Raw genomic sequence first — 18,456 nt, forward strand, 5'->3', positions numbered from 1 at the left:
AAAAATTTACTAACTTGCTCACTTGTCATTAGAATGTCCCAATTCTTCTTAATAATACTAGCATACTGGCTAATATTCCTTGAATAGCAAAATGACACTCTTAAGTTGCTGTTATAGCTCCTTCTCAACTCATAATAAGAAGTTATGTACTTAACATAACGTTCCATGTTAGTTGTCTTCTTCTCGCCTTCTTTCTTGCTGGATCGGTTCGGAGCCGAACCTCGGCTCTGACTCGGCCGAATACTAAAGCTCGAGAGCTATTTTTACCAGCTCGAGGCTATCCTATGTCCCATAATGCTAGGTGAAATATACCCAGATCTCGTTTGATAGCTAACACTATGGACAGACCAGTCCCACCACTAGAAAAGATAAAACTGAGAGCTATGTAGAACTATAGACCCTACAGCCTGTTTGTCACCAGGGCTACCAAAGGGGAAGGAGAGCTCTAGCTGAAGGGATAATCCTGGTGACAAGGAAAAAAAAAACTCACCCAATACTCTAGGTCTTTCCAGGCTAGGGGGATGGAGGGTGGGACGCAAGAAAGAAGGCGAGAAGAAGACAACTAACATGGAACGTTATGGTAAGTACATAACTTCTTAATGTTAAGTTGTCAATCTCACCTTCATTCTTGCTGGATGGGACAGCATCCCTAGCACCTTAGTCCCGGGTGGCTCCATGGAACAGACTCTTGAGTAGAGTGGAACCAAAATCAGCCCTATTTCTGGAGGCAATATCCAGTTTGTAATGAGAGATGAAGGTATGAGGAGAGGCCCATGTGGTCGCTGCACAAATAGAGCCCATAAGTAATCTCACCTGGAAAGTGACTGGGGAAGCTAATGCTCTAGTTGAATGAGCTCTAGGCTTGGTAGGGAGCTCCTCATGCCTCAGTTGATAGATTAAAGAGATAAGAGAGGTCAACCATCTTGGCAGGGTCACTTTAGAAACTGGAAGGCACTGCTTCCCTTCAGCGTAAGACAAGAAGAGTTGGTCTGATTTTCTCGTTGACTTGGTTCTATCCAGATAGAAACGTAGTTGCCTATGGACATCCAAACAATGTAATTTTCTCTCAGCTCTATCAGTGTAATTTGGAAAGAAAACTGGGAGATCAATAGTCTGATTCAGATTTTTTTCTGAGAGTACCTTAGGTAAAAAGGATGGATTCATCTATCTTTGTGAAAAAACAGATAAGGGGGACGCACAGAAAGGGCTTGTAGTTCCGAAACCCTTCTGGCTGAGGTAATAGCTACCAAGAAAAGTGTTTTCCATGAGAGCAGTTTTAATGAGCAGGAGGCAGCAGGCTCAAAAGGAGGTAAAATTAAAGACGACAGTACCAGATTTAGATCCCACGGTGGAGGAGGGTCTTTGACTGGGGGCCTAAGTAATAGGGTACTCTTCAGAAAAGCTTTGCAGAGCTTGTGGGACATAATACTAGACTCTGACAAGCCAACATGGAAATTTGCAATAGCCGCCAACTGGACTTTGATAGTGGCTGAAGAGGAACCTTTTTGAAAGAGGTCTGCTAGAAAATCTAGAACTGTTTGGACAGGGGCAGTAAAGGGATCAACTTGGTTGTTTTCTGCCCAAATATTGAAACGTTTCCATTTACTTGCGTACTTCCTTCTGGTGTTAGACTTGTGAGAGGCAAGGATAATCTGACATACTGACGGAGAGATTAAGGGAAGTCTGGCTAGGGTTGGAAGTGGAGCAACCAAGCTGTGAGGTTGAGAGATGACAGGGATTGGTGCAGCCTGCCCGATTAATGGGTCAGAAGGTCTGGCACAGGGTCCAGATGCCAGGGCTGCTGCAGTAAATGACGTTGTAGGAACGGAAACCAGACTTGTCGGGGCCAGTAAGGGGCAATGAGGATCATCCTGGATCTCAAGGCAGTTGCTTTCTGGACTAACAGAGTGATTAAGGGAAAGGGGGGGGAAGCATAAAGGAGACCCCCTGGGCCAATCGTGGACTAGAGCGTCTCTGGGAGAGAGGCCCGGAAGAGGGTGAAGAAGTCTTGACACTTGCCGTTTTGAGGGGTTGCGAAAAGGTCGCAGCAAGGCTGACCCCACTTTCTGAAGATTTGGTCCGCTACTAGTTGGTTGAGAGACCACTCGTAGGGCATGAGAATGTCCCTGCTCAGCCTGTCTGCTATGACATTGGACTTCCCGGGAATGTGTTTTGCTACCAGAAACTGCTGAAAAGAGATCGCCCATTGCCAGAGTCTGAGTGCTTCCCGACAAAGAGGGTAGGACCTGGTTCCACCCTGTTTGTTGATGTACCAGACTACAGACATATTGTCTGTCTGTATTGCAATCGTTCCAGTGGGAAGAAAGTTCTGGAGAGCCTGCAACGCCAACAGTACCGCTCTCATCTCCAGGACATTGATGTGCAAGTGGCACTCGAAGGGTTGCCATGTGCCCTGGACTGTCCTGCCCTGAAAATGCCCCCCCCCACCCGATCAGGGAGGTGTCCGTTGTCACTGTGGCAACCGGAGGGGGGAGAACAACCAGTATGCCTTGAAGTACCTGGGGTAAGTCCATCCACCACGATAGGTGTCGTTTGCAAGACTGGGTGATGAGAATCGTGTGTGACATGGGAAGCTGCTGAAAGGACCATTGGGAAAAAAGCATCCACTGTAGTATCCGCATATGAAAACGAGCTAGGGGGAGCAAGGTGATTGTTGCAGCCATCAGACCAAGTGTTTTCAGTACAAACCTGGCTTTGACCCTGTCCTCTTGTAGCAGGACCTGAACATGACTGCGAATGTCGTATACTCTTTGCGTAGAAGTTTTGCTGACAACTCTAACGTGTTTAACACGGTGCCTGTGAAGGTAATATGCTGACAAGGCGACAAGGCAGATTTTTCAAAATTTATAGAGATGCCTAGCGCTTTGCAGGTTTGTACAGCGTAATCCCTGGCTTGAAGAAGCTGATGCCTGGTGGTGGCAGTAAGGAGCCAGTCATCCAAATATGGAAACACCTGGAATCCTCGACGTCTCAAGTGAGCCGCAACCACTGCCATGCATTTGGTAAACACCCTGGGGGCTGTGGTGAGGCCAAAGGGCAGTGCTCTGAATTGGTAATGACTGGCTCCCAGCCGGAAGCGGAGAAACCTCCTGTAGCGCCTGTTCATTTTGATATGGTAGTACGCATCCTGAAGTTCTATAGAGCACATCCAATTGTCCTGACCCAGAAAGGGAAGAATGGACTGTAGCGTGACCATCCGGAATTTCATTCTTTGAACCGATTTGTTCAGTCTGCTGAGATCCAAAATAGGTCTCCAGTCCCCTGTCATTTTTGGTACCAAAAAGAATTTGGAGTAGATTCCGGATCCTTGTTGGTCTGCCAGGACTGGTTGGATGGCTCTTTTTAAAAGCAGCTTTGAAATTTCTAGTGCTGCTTGGTATCTCAGACTGGGTGGAATGTCTGGAAGAGGCCCTTTTGGTTGATGTGGGGTGTGGATAAATGGGATTTTGTAGCCCTCGGATATGATCGACCGTACCCATCGGTCCTGCGGGAGAACCAGGCTTCTGGGTACAGTGAAAGTCTTCCCCCGACTGCCTCCGAAGGTGGACAGTCGGGCAGCTCCTCAGGGGTGCTGAAAGGGTTTGTCAGAGAAAGATTCTCTGCTACCCTGATTCTGCGGACCCCCCCTGCCCCTAGGGTGGCGTCTGTCATTGTTCCCACCTCTGCCTCTAGAGGGAAGCTCATCACATGCGTCCGGCAGAACTCCCTGAGGTTTGCGGAACCACATTTTCCCGCCCTTTTGACCCTTAGGATACGGTCTAGAAGGGGTGGAAAAACTGACTCCCATGGCAGAGAGAGTCTTGCCTTCTTGTTCGCACCTGGTTAAGGTGTCCTTCAATTGAGGTCTAAAAAGAGCAGAACCATCAAAGGGGGTGTTAGTGAATGATGCCTTGAAGGAGTCAGCGAAATTGCAGAGCCGCATCCAGGCGTGTCTCCTTAGAGCAACTCCCATACCTGCGGCTCTACTCACTCCATCGGCTGCATAAGAGATGAGCCGCATGGAAGAGTTGATGATAGAGTTCAGGGTCCCTAGCTGGGAGTTGATCTTTTCCTGAGACCCCACAGCTGTTGGGTCCTGCAATGTTTCACCCAGTTCCTTGAGAAGGTCCCTCTGAAGTCGGGTGAAATGGCATAAGTAATTCAGCGACTGCATAGCAAAGGTCGCTGAGGAAAACATCCACTTGCCGTACCTATCCATCATCCTGGAATCCTTATTAGGAGGATGGACAGGTACTGAAGGGTCAGCCAACTCCTTCTTAGTGGCTGCCGCCACCACCATGGTATCCACGAGGACACCCTTGGAAAGAAACTGCTTATCTGTGGGAGCAGTAATAAATTTTGTGAGTCTGCGGGGAGTTGGTTCCATAGTATCCGGAGCCGTCCACGCCTTCCGAGCCACTACTTCCATAAGTGGGTCGAAAGGCGGGGACATCCAGGAGGTGGAAGGGCGAGAACCGAAGGCATCCAGGTACACCGACTTGTCCTCGGATGGGTTAAGAGCAGACCAGTTCCCCCTCTGTTTGAGGATCTCTAAGATGTCAGAGAAGGAGACATCCTCAGAGGGGGACCTTGGGGACCCTTCCGAATCATCCAGGTCGGTGTCCGATGTCACTGACTCAGGAGAGTCAACATGTTTCCTCTTACATGTCCTCTTCTGAGGGGGCTCCCCCGCAGGGTCAGGGGAGGCCTCGGAAGAGGAAGAAAGGCCCAATGGGGCAGCCTGGAGCGTCGGTTCTCCTCGCTTGGGGTCAGGAGGGTAGGCAGGGGCCGAAGCAGGCACCATGGAGAGAGGGGCTGAGGAGGCCGACCGTGGCACCGGTATAGGAGCCAGCACACTCCTCATCACCTCAAAGGCGCCCCTGTCAGGCAGGGAAGAAGGACCCAACTCCGAGGAGATGAGAACTCCCCCCGGCACCGAGAGGGACAGCTCCGAGACCGATGTCGGGGCCGAACTCACCTGCGCCGAAGCTCCGAGAGGGAGAGCGGGGTCGGACAAGGGTCCAATGCCACTCGCCCCCTAGGAGCCGACGAGGGAGTCTCGGCACCCGGATCCCTCCAAGGACGGAGCCAAGGACGGGATCAGAGCCGACGAAGGAACCGACAACAGGGGGATCAGTTCCGACGCCCCCACAGTACTCACCTCGACGACCTCCGGCTCCGAACTCAGCAGGGTAGTCAGAGGAGGAACTTGAGCGGGTGTAGGGGTAGCCCCTGTCTGTTGAGATGGGCTATGTAGCAACTGGGCCAGTGCCTGCGACTTTAAAAGCCGGCTGACTACCCTCTCGAGGTCATGGTCAGAAAGCCTGGAAGACCTAGAGGAATGAGATCTATGGCTCTGCTCCGACAAGAGTGGAGACTTCGGAGCCGATCTAACCGACTCGAGAGACGGAGACCTAGAGCGCTTTCTGCTCGGAGACGGCTCCGACACTAAAGTTGGAGCCGACTGAGGTCTAGATGCCTCGGTTCTGGCCGGAACCAACGAGGCAGCAAGAGCACCGCTCGGCGCCGGCTCTGAACATGGAGCTGACGATTTGGCGGGCTTTGAAGGTTTCCCAGCCATAGTCTTAGCCGGGGAATCTTCAGGCTTTAACAAGCCTCTAAGTATAAGTTTGTTCCTGCGCTCCTGCAGGACTCTCGGGCTAAAAGCATGGCAGACGGAACAAGAGTCCTGCAGGGGCAGTAGGCCCAAACAATACACACAAGAAGTGTGACTGTCTGTCAGAGACATCTTCTGACAGCACGAGTCACACTTCTTGAAACCCGATACCTTAGTATCCTTGGACATACTGTACAAAAACCACACACAATACACTACACTATAAACAATTTACTATAAAAAAGGGAACTACCACTATGTAAAAGGACAGAATTCCACACACACACAGAATAGCCAGGGGAAAACTGTACTACAAGGGGAGGGTCAGAGGCCCAACCACCTTAAGGGTGGAGAAAAAGGGAGATTAGCAACTAAAAGGGAGGAAAGACTAGTCGCTAACTACACTGATACTAAAGGAACAAAAAGGGGTGAAAAACTGACTAAAAACTACCTCAAAAGTTATTAATAAAAATATACGACCTGGAGCCGGTGAAAACGCAACCTCGTAGCTAAGCGGAAAACGAGATCTGGGTATATTTTGCCTAGCATTATGGGACATAGGATAGCCTCGAGCCGGTAAAAATAGCTCTCGAGCTTTAGTATTCGGCCGAGTCGGAGCCGAGGTTCGGCTTCGAACCCATCCAGCAAAAATGAAGGCGAGATTGACAACTTAACATCTACTATTATCCTGCATCCATTCAGAGAAATAAGATTTAGCTCTTGTACCTCTCATATTTACCACCTTCTCTATATTCTTCCCTTTTCTTTAGAAATAAAAAGTCTTTGAAGAGACGCTTTTGTGGTCCAAGGGATACTAACCTACCAGTCACACAAGGAATAACTACTCCCTTTAGGAAGTGTTCTTTTTGTCATCTGATGGAAATTCACCAAAATTCTTCCCTAAAGTTGCCTGGAGCCACTTGTCATATCAGAAACTTTTGCATTGGGAAAGAAATGGAGAAATAAAAGAAAACAAAGTATTATGAGTGTGAAGAAAGGAGATACTACCAGCCCAGGTAGCTGAAATTTTATAATTATATGCCATTTGTGACTAGCAACATGATTTATACATAAGTGTGACAAAGGGAGATACTGCCAGCACAACTGTCTGGAATTTTGTAAATGGTTATGTGTCATTTTACCTCTGGATACGTACCCAGGGAGTGGCGTACTGCAACTGTGGTCCCACTTCACAAAGGCAGTGCCTCCACCGACCCTGGAAATTACCGGCCCATTAGCTTGACAAGCCTTATCTGCAAAGCCATGGAGAGGATCATAATGGACCTCATAAATAAAGACATAGGGAATTTGCAGACTTTGGATCCAACCCAGTTTGGCTTTGTCAAAGGCAGATCATGCCTTTTAAACTTGGTTGACTTTTTCGAAACAGTCACCAAAGCCATTGATGAGGGAAAGGCAGTCCATACAGCCTACCTCGATCTGGCTAAGGCCTTCGATACAATACCCCACTCGGGTATTATTGAAAAACTCATCAGCTTAAATGTTAACCCATACATCACAAGATGGGTTGCAAACTGGCTGAGTGACAGAACCCACAGGGTCAGAGTTGCTGGCGCCATGTCAGACTTAAAGCCTGTCACAAGTGGTGTCCCACAGGGCTCAGTCCTGGGCCCACTCTTGTTTGGCATCTACTTTTCCAGTACAAGCAAACACAGGAGGGTTATGGCTGACAAAGTTTGCAGATGACTGCAAACTGGGCCATAGTAGAAAACACATCTGACACAGATATCCTTCAGAAGGGTCTCACAGAAACGGATAACTGGTGCCAGAGCCACGGCCTAAAGTTAAATGCCAATAAATGCATAGTCATACCCTTCGGGAAAAACAAGGTTACCCCTAGCTACCAAATAGGTGGCAATCCACTGAGCACAGAAGAAGTTATCAGGGACCTGGGGACCCAGGTTGATAGTAGTCTGTCATTCGACACCCATGTAGCTAAAGTAGTTAGGAAGACCTTCTACATTGCCCACCTTATCATGAAGGGATTCTCATCTAGATCAAGGGAGGTCATAGTCTCCCTTTACTCATCAGTCATCAGACCAATGATTGAGTACAATGCCCCATTCGGAATGTATCTGACCCGACACTTGCAGCAGCTGGAGAGGCCACAAAAGTTCCTCACCAAAAGGATAAAGGGTCTCAAAAATCTGTCCTATGCTGCCCGACTGAAAGAACTCCAGCTCTATTCAGTCACTTACCGCTTGCTCAGAGGTGACCTTTGCCTAACATACAAGGCCATGTCAAACCCAGATTTGATGAATATGCTTCACCTCAAAAATCTAGATCCATCAGAGCCACAAGGGCGGGAGACTTAAACCTCGACACGGCTATTAATAGGACGTGCTGGAGGAATAGATTCATCACCCAAAGACTCCCTATGCTGTGGAACAAAATCCCGGTACATGTGAGGCAGAGCACCTCGCTGGCCTTGTTCAAGAGAAATCTTGACCAATGGATGGGAGATTGCAGATATACCCCAGGGATTACCTCAGTGTCACTGCTCGACAGAGGCACAGCAAAATAATGGGTATAGTTCCCCATACTAAAGGGGTGGCGTAAGCCACAAAACGATGGGCTAGGCTTGTAAATGCCCTCGGGCAGATAGCCTAGTATGAACCTATGAACCTATGAACCTATTTGTGAAAGTCAACATGGTTCATGTAAGATGTTTATGTTACAAACATATTAGAACTGTATGTCATGTATATATCAAACTAAGTTTGTACAGACATGTGTCTTGAAAATATGTTTTATAAAGTACTGAGCTTAAAGATATATCCACAGTGTGCCCTGCTGGAAGAGAACAGAAATATACATACACTGTTGTACTGTTTAAATGTATATATTTTAACAGTGGAAACTGGAATACAGGAGGTTAACTTGCAAAACTTCAAAAAATAGCTGAAATGAAATTACTTTATGGCAGCTACAGAACCAATGTCTGTGCTGAGAAGCTTTCTGTATTGTCTTGGAAGTGTTTTACTGTTTTAAGACTTCCACCATCTGCCAAATATCTGAGGAAAAGCCATTGTCTATGTATTTTTACAGGAAGATGCTAAATGCGACCAGCTGCCATCAAGGGTTGTTTTGGAGCCTGGGAACTAGGAGTCAGAAAACAAGCAATTATGTCATTCAGCAAGCTAGCTCTGAGTAAGTAAGTCTAGGGAACAGTATAATTCTCTTAGATATAGTCAGGAATATAGCAACACTTAGTTTAGATATTTTTTCTTTATTTATTTGACACTGTCCTGCAATGTTGTTTTAAATATTTCCTGTGATTTTGAACTCTGATATCACTGTAAATATATACTGAGTATTTTCTTGTTCTTTTATTATTTATTATTAAATATATTTAAACCTTTCATTGTGGCTGAACTTTGTAGAGCTGTTCTGAGAGTATTTGCATATTTATTTGTTGACACTGTTGGCCACTCTTAATAGCCTTGCTCTTGGTCAAACTACCATTTGTATTGATAGTAACATTACACAATAAGATTGTACACCCTTTGTTAAGAGCCTTATAGTAGCTGATAAGGGGTTCTGGTGGCAGTGATAGCTACCTTATACTTTGGGCAGAAGGGAGCATACCTAGTAAACCTGTGCCAGCCTTCCCAGGTGTGTGTGTGTGTGTGTGTGTGTGTGTGTGTGTGTGTGTGTGTGTGTGTGTGTGTGTGTGTGTGTGTGTGCGTGTGTGTGTGTGTGTGTCTGTTTGTGTGTGTGTGTCTGTGTGTGTGTGTGTGTGTGTGTGTGTGTGTGTGTGTGTGTGTGTGTGTGTGTGTGTGTGTGTGTGTGTGTGTGTGTGTGTGTGTGTGTGTGTGTGTGTGTGTGTGTGTCTGTGTGTGTGTGTGTGTGTGTGTGTGTGTGTGTGTGTGTGTGTGTGTGTGTGTGTGTGTGTGTGTATGTGTGTGTGTGCATAAATCAAATCTCCAAGAGTGTGTGTGTCAGCTACTTGGGCAGGGACACAAAGCACTGGGTGGGCAGAGAGAGTGTTAGAGGACTTGGCTTGGAACCCTGGCTAAGGAATCAACTCTATAGCTATGCCAGTAGGGAGTCTTACTGTGGATCTGGAGAAAGAGGGAGAAACCAGCCCCAGACTGACTGCGGTCTCTGTGTGCTCTTAAGGGAAATTGTACTTGATGCAGTGAGCTGCATCTGGAAATACTATGTGTGTACTTCTCATCCTCCCAGTGTACGTTCCCCACTGGTGCCAGTAGTGAGGTTTCAGGCTCTTTGATTACTGGTCCAGTGGTGGGATATTACAATAAGATTGAGGAGGAGGAGTAGTAGCACCTGGGAATGTTTTATGTGCTGAGTAGTGTTAGTACTTGGGAATGTTTTACATGTTGAATAGTCTTAACACATGCAAAGTCCTGCTTTCTGCAGCTGGACCTCTGTGATATCAAATCCATTACTTTTTGTGCAATTTTATACAAAGCAAAACCTGCTGACTCCACTATTTCTAACAAATCATTTCTGAACAGCAGTGAACCTGATAAAGATTTGTAGAAAGCAAAGACAGAACAATGTAACAATAAATCTTCGGGGGGCATTCATAAAGTTAATGTGATATGTACACCTTCGTGTACACATCACTGCACCTTTTGGGAATTCAGACAGCCCTAACATGATGCTGCATGGTGGTCTAGCATTATGACATGCAGCACTGCATAAGACTTGCAGTGTGGCTATACCATGCTGTATGCTAATGAATCAATCTGGGGAAGAGACATATGCTAACTAGCCATGTGCCCTCTCTCATAGAACCACATTAACTAATATAGAGAAGGCAGTCTCAAATATATTCGAAGAGAAATACAAGCAAAGGCATCCAGATATGGGAAATGTCACAATAAGAAGATTAATAGCACAAAGATGTAATGTAGAAAAGATGATTAGTAAAGCAGAAGTTAAAGAAATAGAAGTTGAAGTTATGGAGTGCCTGTGAAGTGAAGGATTTAATGTAGAAGGTCTAAAACAGACTACATCACAGCATGATGGAGTGAGTCCCCAGAATAAGCAAAAGCAAGAAGATCAGGAGACACGTGAAGAAGAACTATGGACAGGGGAAAGGAAAAGAGATTTAATATGGTGTAATATTTATGCAAGGAGAAAGTAAAACTAACCAATACAAAAAGAGCAGCACCAAAGATATTTGATGAAAAATATAGGGAAAGGAATCCAGATATGGAAAACTTTACAATACAAAAAAATAAGAAGACTAAGAGGAAAAGTAGAAAAAGAGATTAGTAATGGAGAAGTCAAAGAAATACATATTGAGGTTATAAAACAGCTGCAAAGAGAAAAATTCAGTGTAGTAAATCGAATACAGAAAGCATCACAACAGGATAGAGCAATGGATATCCAAATTAAGGGGAAACCAGTGGAACAGGAAGCAATTGGTCAGGTGCCATATCAAGATATTTTGGAGCCTTCCACAGGAAACTAGTATAAACATTCATTTGAAGCTAGGCAGCAAGGAAAGGAACAAGAAACTGTGGAAACCCTGATGCAGTCAATGTTGAGGAGTGATAGGCAAGTGAGTTCCCATATGACAGAACAACAGATGACACAGGATGAAATTGAAGAGAATGTGTCACAGGAAGATGCTATAGAACTTTCTATAGAATGCCCGCAGGAAACGGAAAACAAGGGATGTGCCCTCAGTATGGAAGAAAATGAGTTAAGAGAAGACTTGCTTGATTTAATAGACAGAGACAGACATATCAAGATCAATGAGAGAAATAGACTGCAGAAAGTTAATAAAACCCGAAAAGTCAGAAGCTTGATAAAACAAATGAACACAGTAATTAGGACTGTCCATAGAGATCCATGCGATATAACAGAAGTAAACAGAATATATTACTGTGCTGTTAAATTAATAACTGATAAAGTTCTAACACAGGAACACAGGGTAGCAAGAGAAAAGAGGAGGCAAAAGTGAATACCATCATGGAAATATCGAATAGAGAAAACTATAAAGCAGCTAAGACAAGATTTGTCATTGTTAGAAGATTACTGAAGAGGGAATAGATCAGCAAAAATACTATGAAAGATAGATGTGATAAAAGCAATGTGCAGTATTAGAACAGACCAGGATCTATTATGTTCTATTGGAGATAAGAAACTAAAAATTTCAAAACAGGGGGAAAGACTTAGAAGATAAGATGGTTTACAAAGTCCATTGAACATGTGGGAGAAACAGACATATGTAGGTTTTGTAAAACCGAATTGGAAATAGTCACACAACTTGTTGCTGGTTGGCAGGTTGCGACGCACTAATGGCAGAGGGACTGTATACTGAAAGGCATAATAATGTGGAGAGACTGTTACACTGGAGATTGTGCAAACATTATGGTATCGAAGTGGCTGAAAAACACTGGAAACATGAGCCACAAAGAATAACAGAAAATGATGAAGTTTATATCACATAGGATCATCCATTACCAACAATTCAAAAGATGGATGCTAGAAAACTGGATATAGTGGTCCAAGAAAAGAAGACAAAAGTAGCATTGACCATTGAAATTGCCACACCCAGTGACTACAGTGTCTTGCGTACAGAGAGACAAGAAGTCATAAAATACCTGGATCTGCAGGCAGAAATGAGAGTCATGTGGAAGAAAGATACCCAGACAGTTTCAATAGTAGTAAGAGCAACGAGTGTTATAAAAAAGAATTTACAATCGTATTTAGATATGTTACCAATTCATGTAACACCATAAGAATTGCAGAAGGAGTCATTATTGGGCACATTGCGGGTGCTGTGAAGAGCACTTTTGGCTGACATGAAAGAGTAAAATAATACTAATTTCATGAACTTTAATCGTACTTTGACTTAGGAATGAGGTCCATTTCTGTCATGGTATTAGAAACCCAAAAGACTTGGAGAAATTAAAAACGTCAAAAAACACCTCCAGGAAAGCATCTACACACCGAGTAATTCAGGAAATCACTGAGACATGTAGATCACCAAGACCTGCCCCACCAATAAAAAGGCTGTGTTCATCTACCGAAAATTAAAGCAGTATGGGGATCGGGGGGGGGGGGGGGGCACTAGCCACTAGGAAAAATATGATTATGTCTTAATGGCACCAACAGCAATATTAGGATCGAGGGTGGGAGGAAACACTATTCAACAAGGATAACACAATTATGACATAATGGCACTTAAACTATAACAGGGATTGTGGGGAGGGACACTAGTCACCAGGCATATTACACATGTGCCATAATGGCACTTAAACTCTTAAAAGGATGGGGAGGATCACTAGTCACCAGGGATACTACACTTTAATGATACCTACAGCAATACCTAGACTGGGAGTGGGGGAAATGCTTGACACCAGGGAGTACTCTTAACTCTTGGGCTTTAATGGCACTTTAACTAGCATGGGTATTAGGGGTAGGGAGAACCACTATGTGGGGGAAGGGCAGACAACTCAGGAACAGGTACAGGGATTGTGGTGCACTGGTGTTTTTGTGTTTGAATATGTACTTGTGTGTGTGAGAGTGACTGGGGGGAGTTGTCTATACCTACGTGATGTGGGTGCATCAGTTAGCTACCATGATGTGCAGATCAGTAATGATTTGCATTTCATAATAGTAACTGCAGTTCAGAGACAAGCAAATAAGCAGATAATGAGGTCATTCCTCATCATGGCTAACATGTCGCTGAATCACAAAATACCATGTTGTGGGGAACAGGTCCTTTCTAGATCAAGCTGTACAGCTCACCATAGACCCCTTAATGAATTCCTGGTTTACTGTTTCTAAGTGTCATCATGTTAGACATTACAGAATTTTATGAATAAATTCAAATTAAGAAGCTTTTTATCTCATAAGAACATAAAGCAATGTTAAAACTAGAGCTATTACATGACAGAAAGCAAATAATTCTATTTATTATTATATAGACAACAATGTCTTATTAATATACCAGACATTAAGTAAGTTAGCATTATCTGAAATTAAAGAAGCATACCTTTAAGCTGCAAATACCCATAAGCAAGATTTGCATGGGATTGTGCAAGCCGCCAGTGACCATCTCCATAGGTAATTCTAGCAAGAACAACACAGCGAATTAACTCCCTGATGGCTCCAGTTACCTAAGCAAGAAAACAAGAATTCAGATTTTTTTTAAATATTAAAACTAATGGATATATTTATTCAACAGTCATTTTAATTATCACAAATGTATAATAGATACATTCTGATTACTTACAGATTCAGATTATAGTTAAGTCTACTACATTTTAACATGTTTTGTGATGGGGTAGACTAGAGATCATAGGTGATATTTACAATGACTTGTAGAAATTTTACCAGCCCAGTGAAGAAACTCATAGATAGGCTCCATCAACAAATTTCTCAGGAAATTTTATATCCACCTGAACTGCTACTAGAATACACATAGAGTACTACCTGAGAATACTAGCTCATGGTCTTAAGCAGCAGAATATGAATTCAAATACCTGGTTTAGGAAAAGAATACCCAGTTTTGTAATGTGGTATCAAGGGGACACTTCTGAGTGACTGGCACTACAGATTTCATGATGCATTCACTGAACACAGGAGAGGAAGGCCAGTAAGACTGTAACATGCTGCAAGTAATTTTAAATATGTCTTTAGGCAGCCTTGAAAATGAAAAATAATTATTACATATTGCTTTATTTGCTCTGCGCAGATTTCACCACTTTTCAGCTTGTTTAGCATTCTGTTGTCGCACACACTGCCTACACTCTGTGTCCTTGGGTACAGCAGTTCTGATTTAGTCTTATCATTCAGACTTATATTCTCCTGAATCAAGCCTCCCAGATACTTCAAGCTGTTAACCATATCCACAATTTCTCTTCTGTCTCAGTTTCAGTACATTCTAATTTCACTATTTCCCTTCTAACTTAATTCTCAGCTTATTCTGATTTCACCAATTTGCTGTGACAGCTGCCTTATATGTATTCAGTTTGATCCCACATTCCTTAAGTTTTGCATTCCAGTTGCCCATCATTTGCTGAAGCTCTTACGTAACAGTACGCTTGTAGTGACATGTTGACACTGTATATATCACCTTTCTTTACTATAAATATTTTGCAACAATCAACAGAGTGCGGTGGTGGTGCTGCTGTAGCGTTGTCGCCTCATAGCAAGACGTTGTCCCGTTCGATTCTCAGCTAGAGCGTCTTCTGTGTGGAGGCATACGTGAATGGGGCGTGCCTTCGTTGAAGGTTGTGCGTCAGGGCTGGTAACCCGGTATGTAAAAATCCACTACCAATCATTAGCAGACCGGAGTTCCACTGTGGCGACCCCTAACCGGGAAAAGCCGAAAGACACAAACAAACAATCTAGCACAGAGTAAAGTCTGTTTGTTTCACATTTAAATGATTCCTAACTTTTATACCAGCAGTAAATGATCCCTAACTTTTAAATCAGCAGCTCCTTTTAACACATTATTCATTTTGCTTATCATGCATATAACTATAAAATTCTTTGAGTTAACATTCAACTATACCAATATAACCCCATGTTGCTTATACTAGATTTTTACAAAACCAGTAATTTTTGGTTAAACTCTACCACCTGGAAACATCTTGCTTTATTCAAATAGAAACAAATGCAAACTTGGGAGAAAAATGGCATGTACAAAGAGGGGGGAAAGCTTGCCTTTATGGCACCTGGCACCTTCAATAAAGAATAGAGTTTAATCAAACATTTTAGTCACCAATTGGGACTTTTATTTTTCTTCACTAATTGTGACTTTCAAACTTCCTCCTTACAGATTTGAGTCCATTCTTTCCCCAACAGTGGAGAATACCAGATCTGCTACAGGGACAGACATCCAAAGGGGTCATAATTTAGGCAGGCACTCAGTGGCAAGCTAGCTATGAGAGATTTTTTTGTGTGTGTTTAAGTTTTAACTCCACTCCAGGGTGGGCGGAATGGGGTAACAGCATCACTGCAGGGAATCAAAATGTTTTCCTCTTGCAAGTGGGCTTGCTAAGGAGGGCTACTACTATGCGGTACCTTGGTAAATTGTAAGCCCATCCCCAGGATGGCTATTACACTACTGCCCCTCCTCTAAAGGATTGTAGCTGTATGAATTCTGCTCTCCCCAATCATCTCCCCAGAACAGGCCCACCAATACTCTTCTACCAATGTTGTTATCAATTTCGGTTCAACTGGGCCGAAGTTAGGGTTGTATCCCTCTATGCTACCAGAATTGGCCCATTTGTTTCTTTACTGCTCAGTCTTGTTTAACACATTACAGGTCATTGTCTTCCATTTCTCTCAAGCCATTAAAATAAGATAACTGCTTCTATGGCACATTGTATAAACAGTGCAGTTTAGACAAACCTTTTCACCTACAACTTGATAATACCGATTTCTGTCTTTATTGCTCAGTTTCACTTAATACATAACGATTCTAAGTCTGTCACCTGCAAACTACTGTTTGATTTAGTCATTTTGTACCCCAGTGTCACATTTGCAAACAGAACAATCTTTTCTGTCAAACTAGAATTTTCCTCACACTCATCTTCTACTTTCTTGGATTTATCAAACTCTTTCATTTCAATCATATACTTTCCCATCTTTTTCATATTTAACTGTGTCAGTCACCCTGACAACTATATTGCTTTTTCAATGGCCACAGCAGGATTCTCAAAAACCAACATTTTTCCTTTCCAACATATCTTTAACTTATTAATACTGACAGTGCTGATCATGCTATGGTGTTAACTCACTGAGAGGATTACCGGCCTCAAACAGATGCCATACGCCAATCATCTCAAAAAACTCCAGCTCTACTCCATCGCACATTGCCTACACCGAGGTGACCTCTACCTAATGTACAAAGCCATGTCTAACCCAGACCTGATGGACATGCTACACTTAAAGAAATCCCAATCTCTCCGAGCCACATGCTCCAGGGACCTAAACCTTGTCACCACAATCAACAAAACATGCTGGAGGGATAGATTCCTGTCCCAGAGACTTCCCCTGCTCTGGAATAGGCTGCCCATTCATGTCAAGCAAAGCTCCTCATTAGCCCTCTTTAAGAGAAATCTTGACAATTGAATGGGTAATAGGAAATTCTCCCCGGGAATCACTGCTGTGGCTTTGCTCAACAGGGGCACAGAAAAATAATTTTCTTGGGTGGCGAAAGCCAGGGAATTCATTTGGCTAGGCTTGTAAAGGCCCTAGGGCTGATAGCCTAGTACTTACCTATGAACCTATGTCTGTAGCATTAGCTGTTTGGGCCATCTTGTCCCTTTCAAGTCAAAAGCTGTTGAAAAGCAGCCCACACACACAACACTTCTATCTCACTGTAGCCTAACTGCAGTACTGAATTTGCAGTACTCATTGCTATGATTATGCACAATAAGTGTGAGAAAATTCAGTTAAGCTGAACAATCATGGTTTTCTTGTTCAGCTGAAAAGCTATTCTCACATTGATTGTTCTTTTGGACTCAAAACTGTAGTTAATTGCTATTTAGCCTGACAACAGTCAGGAGAGTCATACTTAATTATCTGATGGCCAGTAGGTGTTAATAAGTAAAAGTTGGAAGGAATTACAGTTTAAATTTTCGTCCTTTACACTTAAACTTCTTCATCACATCATTAAATCAAGAACAGCTCCTTAAAGTCAACCATGATTAATCCTTTTCCAAGAAAGCCATTTTTTCTGCCATCGCAATTCTTTTGCAGGACTGGCACAGTTGACACAACATTTGCTATTTCCCCTTACAAACTGAAAACTCAATAAACATTAGCCTAGGCTTTCCATATTTCTTTCCAGCAGTAGAAAGCGTTTTGCTGATACAACACCTAAAGAATCTTCAGTAAAAGCACACATTCTGCCATTTTACATCTTACATAGCGTACAGTCTTAAATACTATTTTTTGTGCTTTATCCTGCAGTCCCAGTGAGATGTGACTTCATTTGATGAAATCTCTTAACTGTCCCTACAGCCTTCTTCTAAATCTCTGCCATCTGCTGCATAAATGGCTCCATCAATTCCCGTTGGTGTTGCAGGCACTCAGCATTATCAACAGTGGCAACTTTGAGACTTTTCATATAGACAACAAACATTTATATTAAACTCCATAGCTCATTTTGTATAGTAACCTCACTCATCTTCATTCTCAATGCTTTTTTAGTCTCTAGTGTCTCTGGATGGCAAACACTAAGTATCATAGCAACTTGACTCCATCTCAGAAACTTGCTCCCCCTCAAAATATTCCTTTTCCACTATACAATCCATATCTTCTGTAGCTAATTGCTGAATAACACATTTTTCTTCTTTTTAACCATCATCCCAGGAAAACATCCAACCTCATGCAGTAACACACACATTCATCTCACTCTAACCTTTTTAAAACCTAAGACAGACTTACTCCATTTCAGTTCCTCGACTGAGGAACTTAACTCTTCACTTACAAGAACATCACCCACCATAGAGGTCCCTTATTATAAGTTCCAATTGGGTTTTTAAGAATTGTCAACTTTGAAAAAAGTATAAACACATGAACCATCCAATCCAAAACTATGTAAAGAAGTAACAAGCAGTCTAATAAATGGGGCAAAGGGTTGGCGCTCAAATGCTAACTCCTACAAATGAAAAGCATCCAAAAACAGCAAATGCTAGGAGTCTAGAGTGGTAGAATAATGTTGAGATGTTGCACCGCTCAGTAGCAGCTTCATTTACATCCTTAGCTGAAACATGTTAATAAAATGTGTGTGAGGTGGCTGCAGCCCTGGTGAAATGTGTCCTCACATCAGCTTGTAGAGATTTGCCTTATTTGTCAAGCACACAGCAATATGT

General features: G+C 43.4%; 1 protein-coding gene across 1 annotated transcript in view; it reads right to left on the reverse strand.

The window, feature by feature from the left end:
- TTC23L (tetratricopeptide repeat domain 23 like) overlaps positions 1-18,456 on the reverse strand; it is an 893,819-nt gene that overhangs the window by 678,426 nt on the left and 196,937 nt on the right. Inside the window, exon 4 of the mRNA XM_044070199.1 lies at positions 13,620-13,743. Within this exon, the coding sequence (XP_043926134.1) occupies positions 13,620-13,743 (124 nt within the window). The remainder of the gene's footprint in view (positions 1-13,619; positions 13,744-18,456) is intronic.

This window comes from Protopterus annectens, chromosome 1.part0 (assembly GCF_019279795.1).
Source record: "Protopterus annectens isolate FY-2018-M chromosome 1.part0, PAN1.0, whole genome shotgun sequence".
In the NCBI taxonomy this organism is placed as follows: Eukaryota; Metazoa; Chordata; order Ceratodontiformes; family Protopteridae; genus Protopterus; species Protopterus annectens.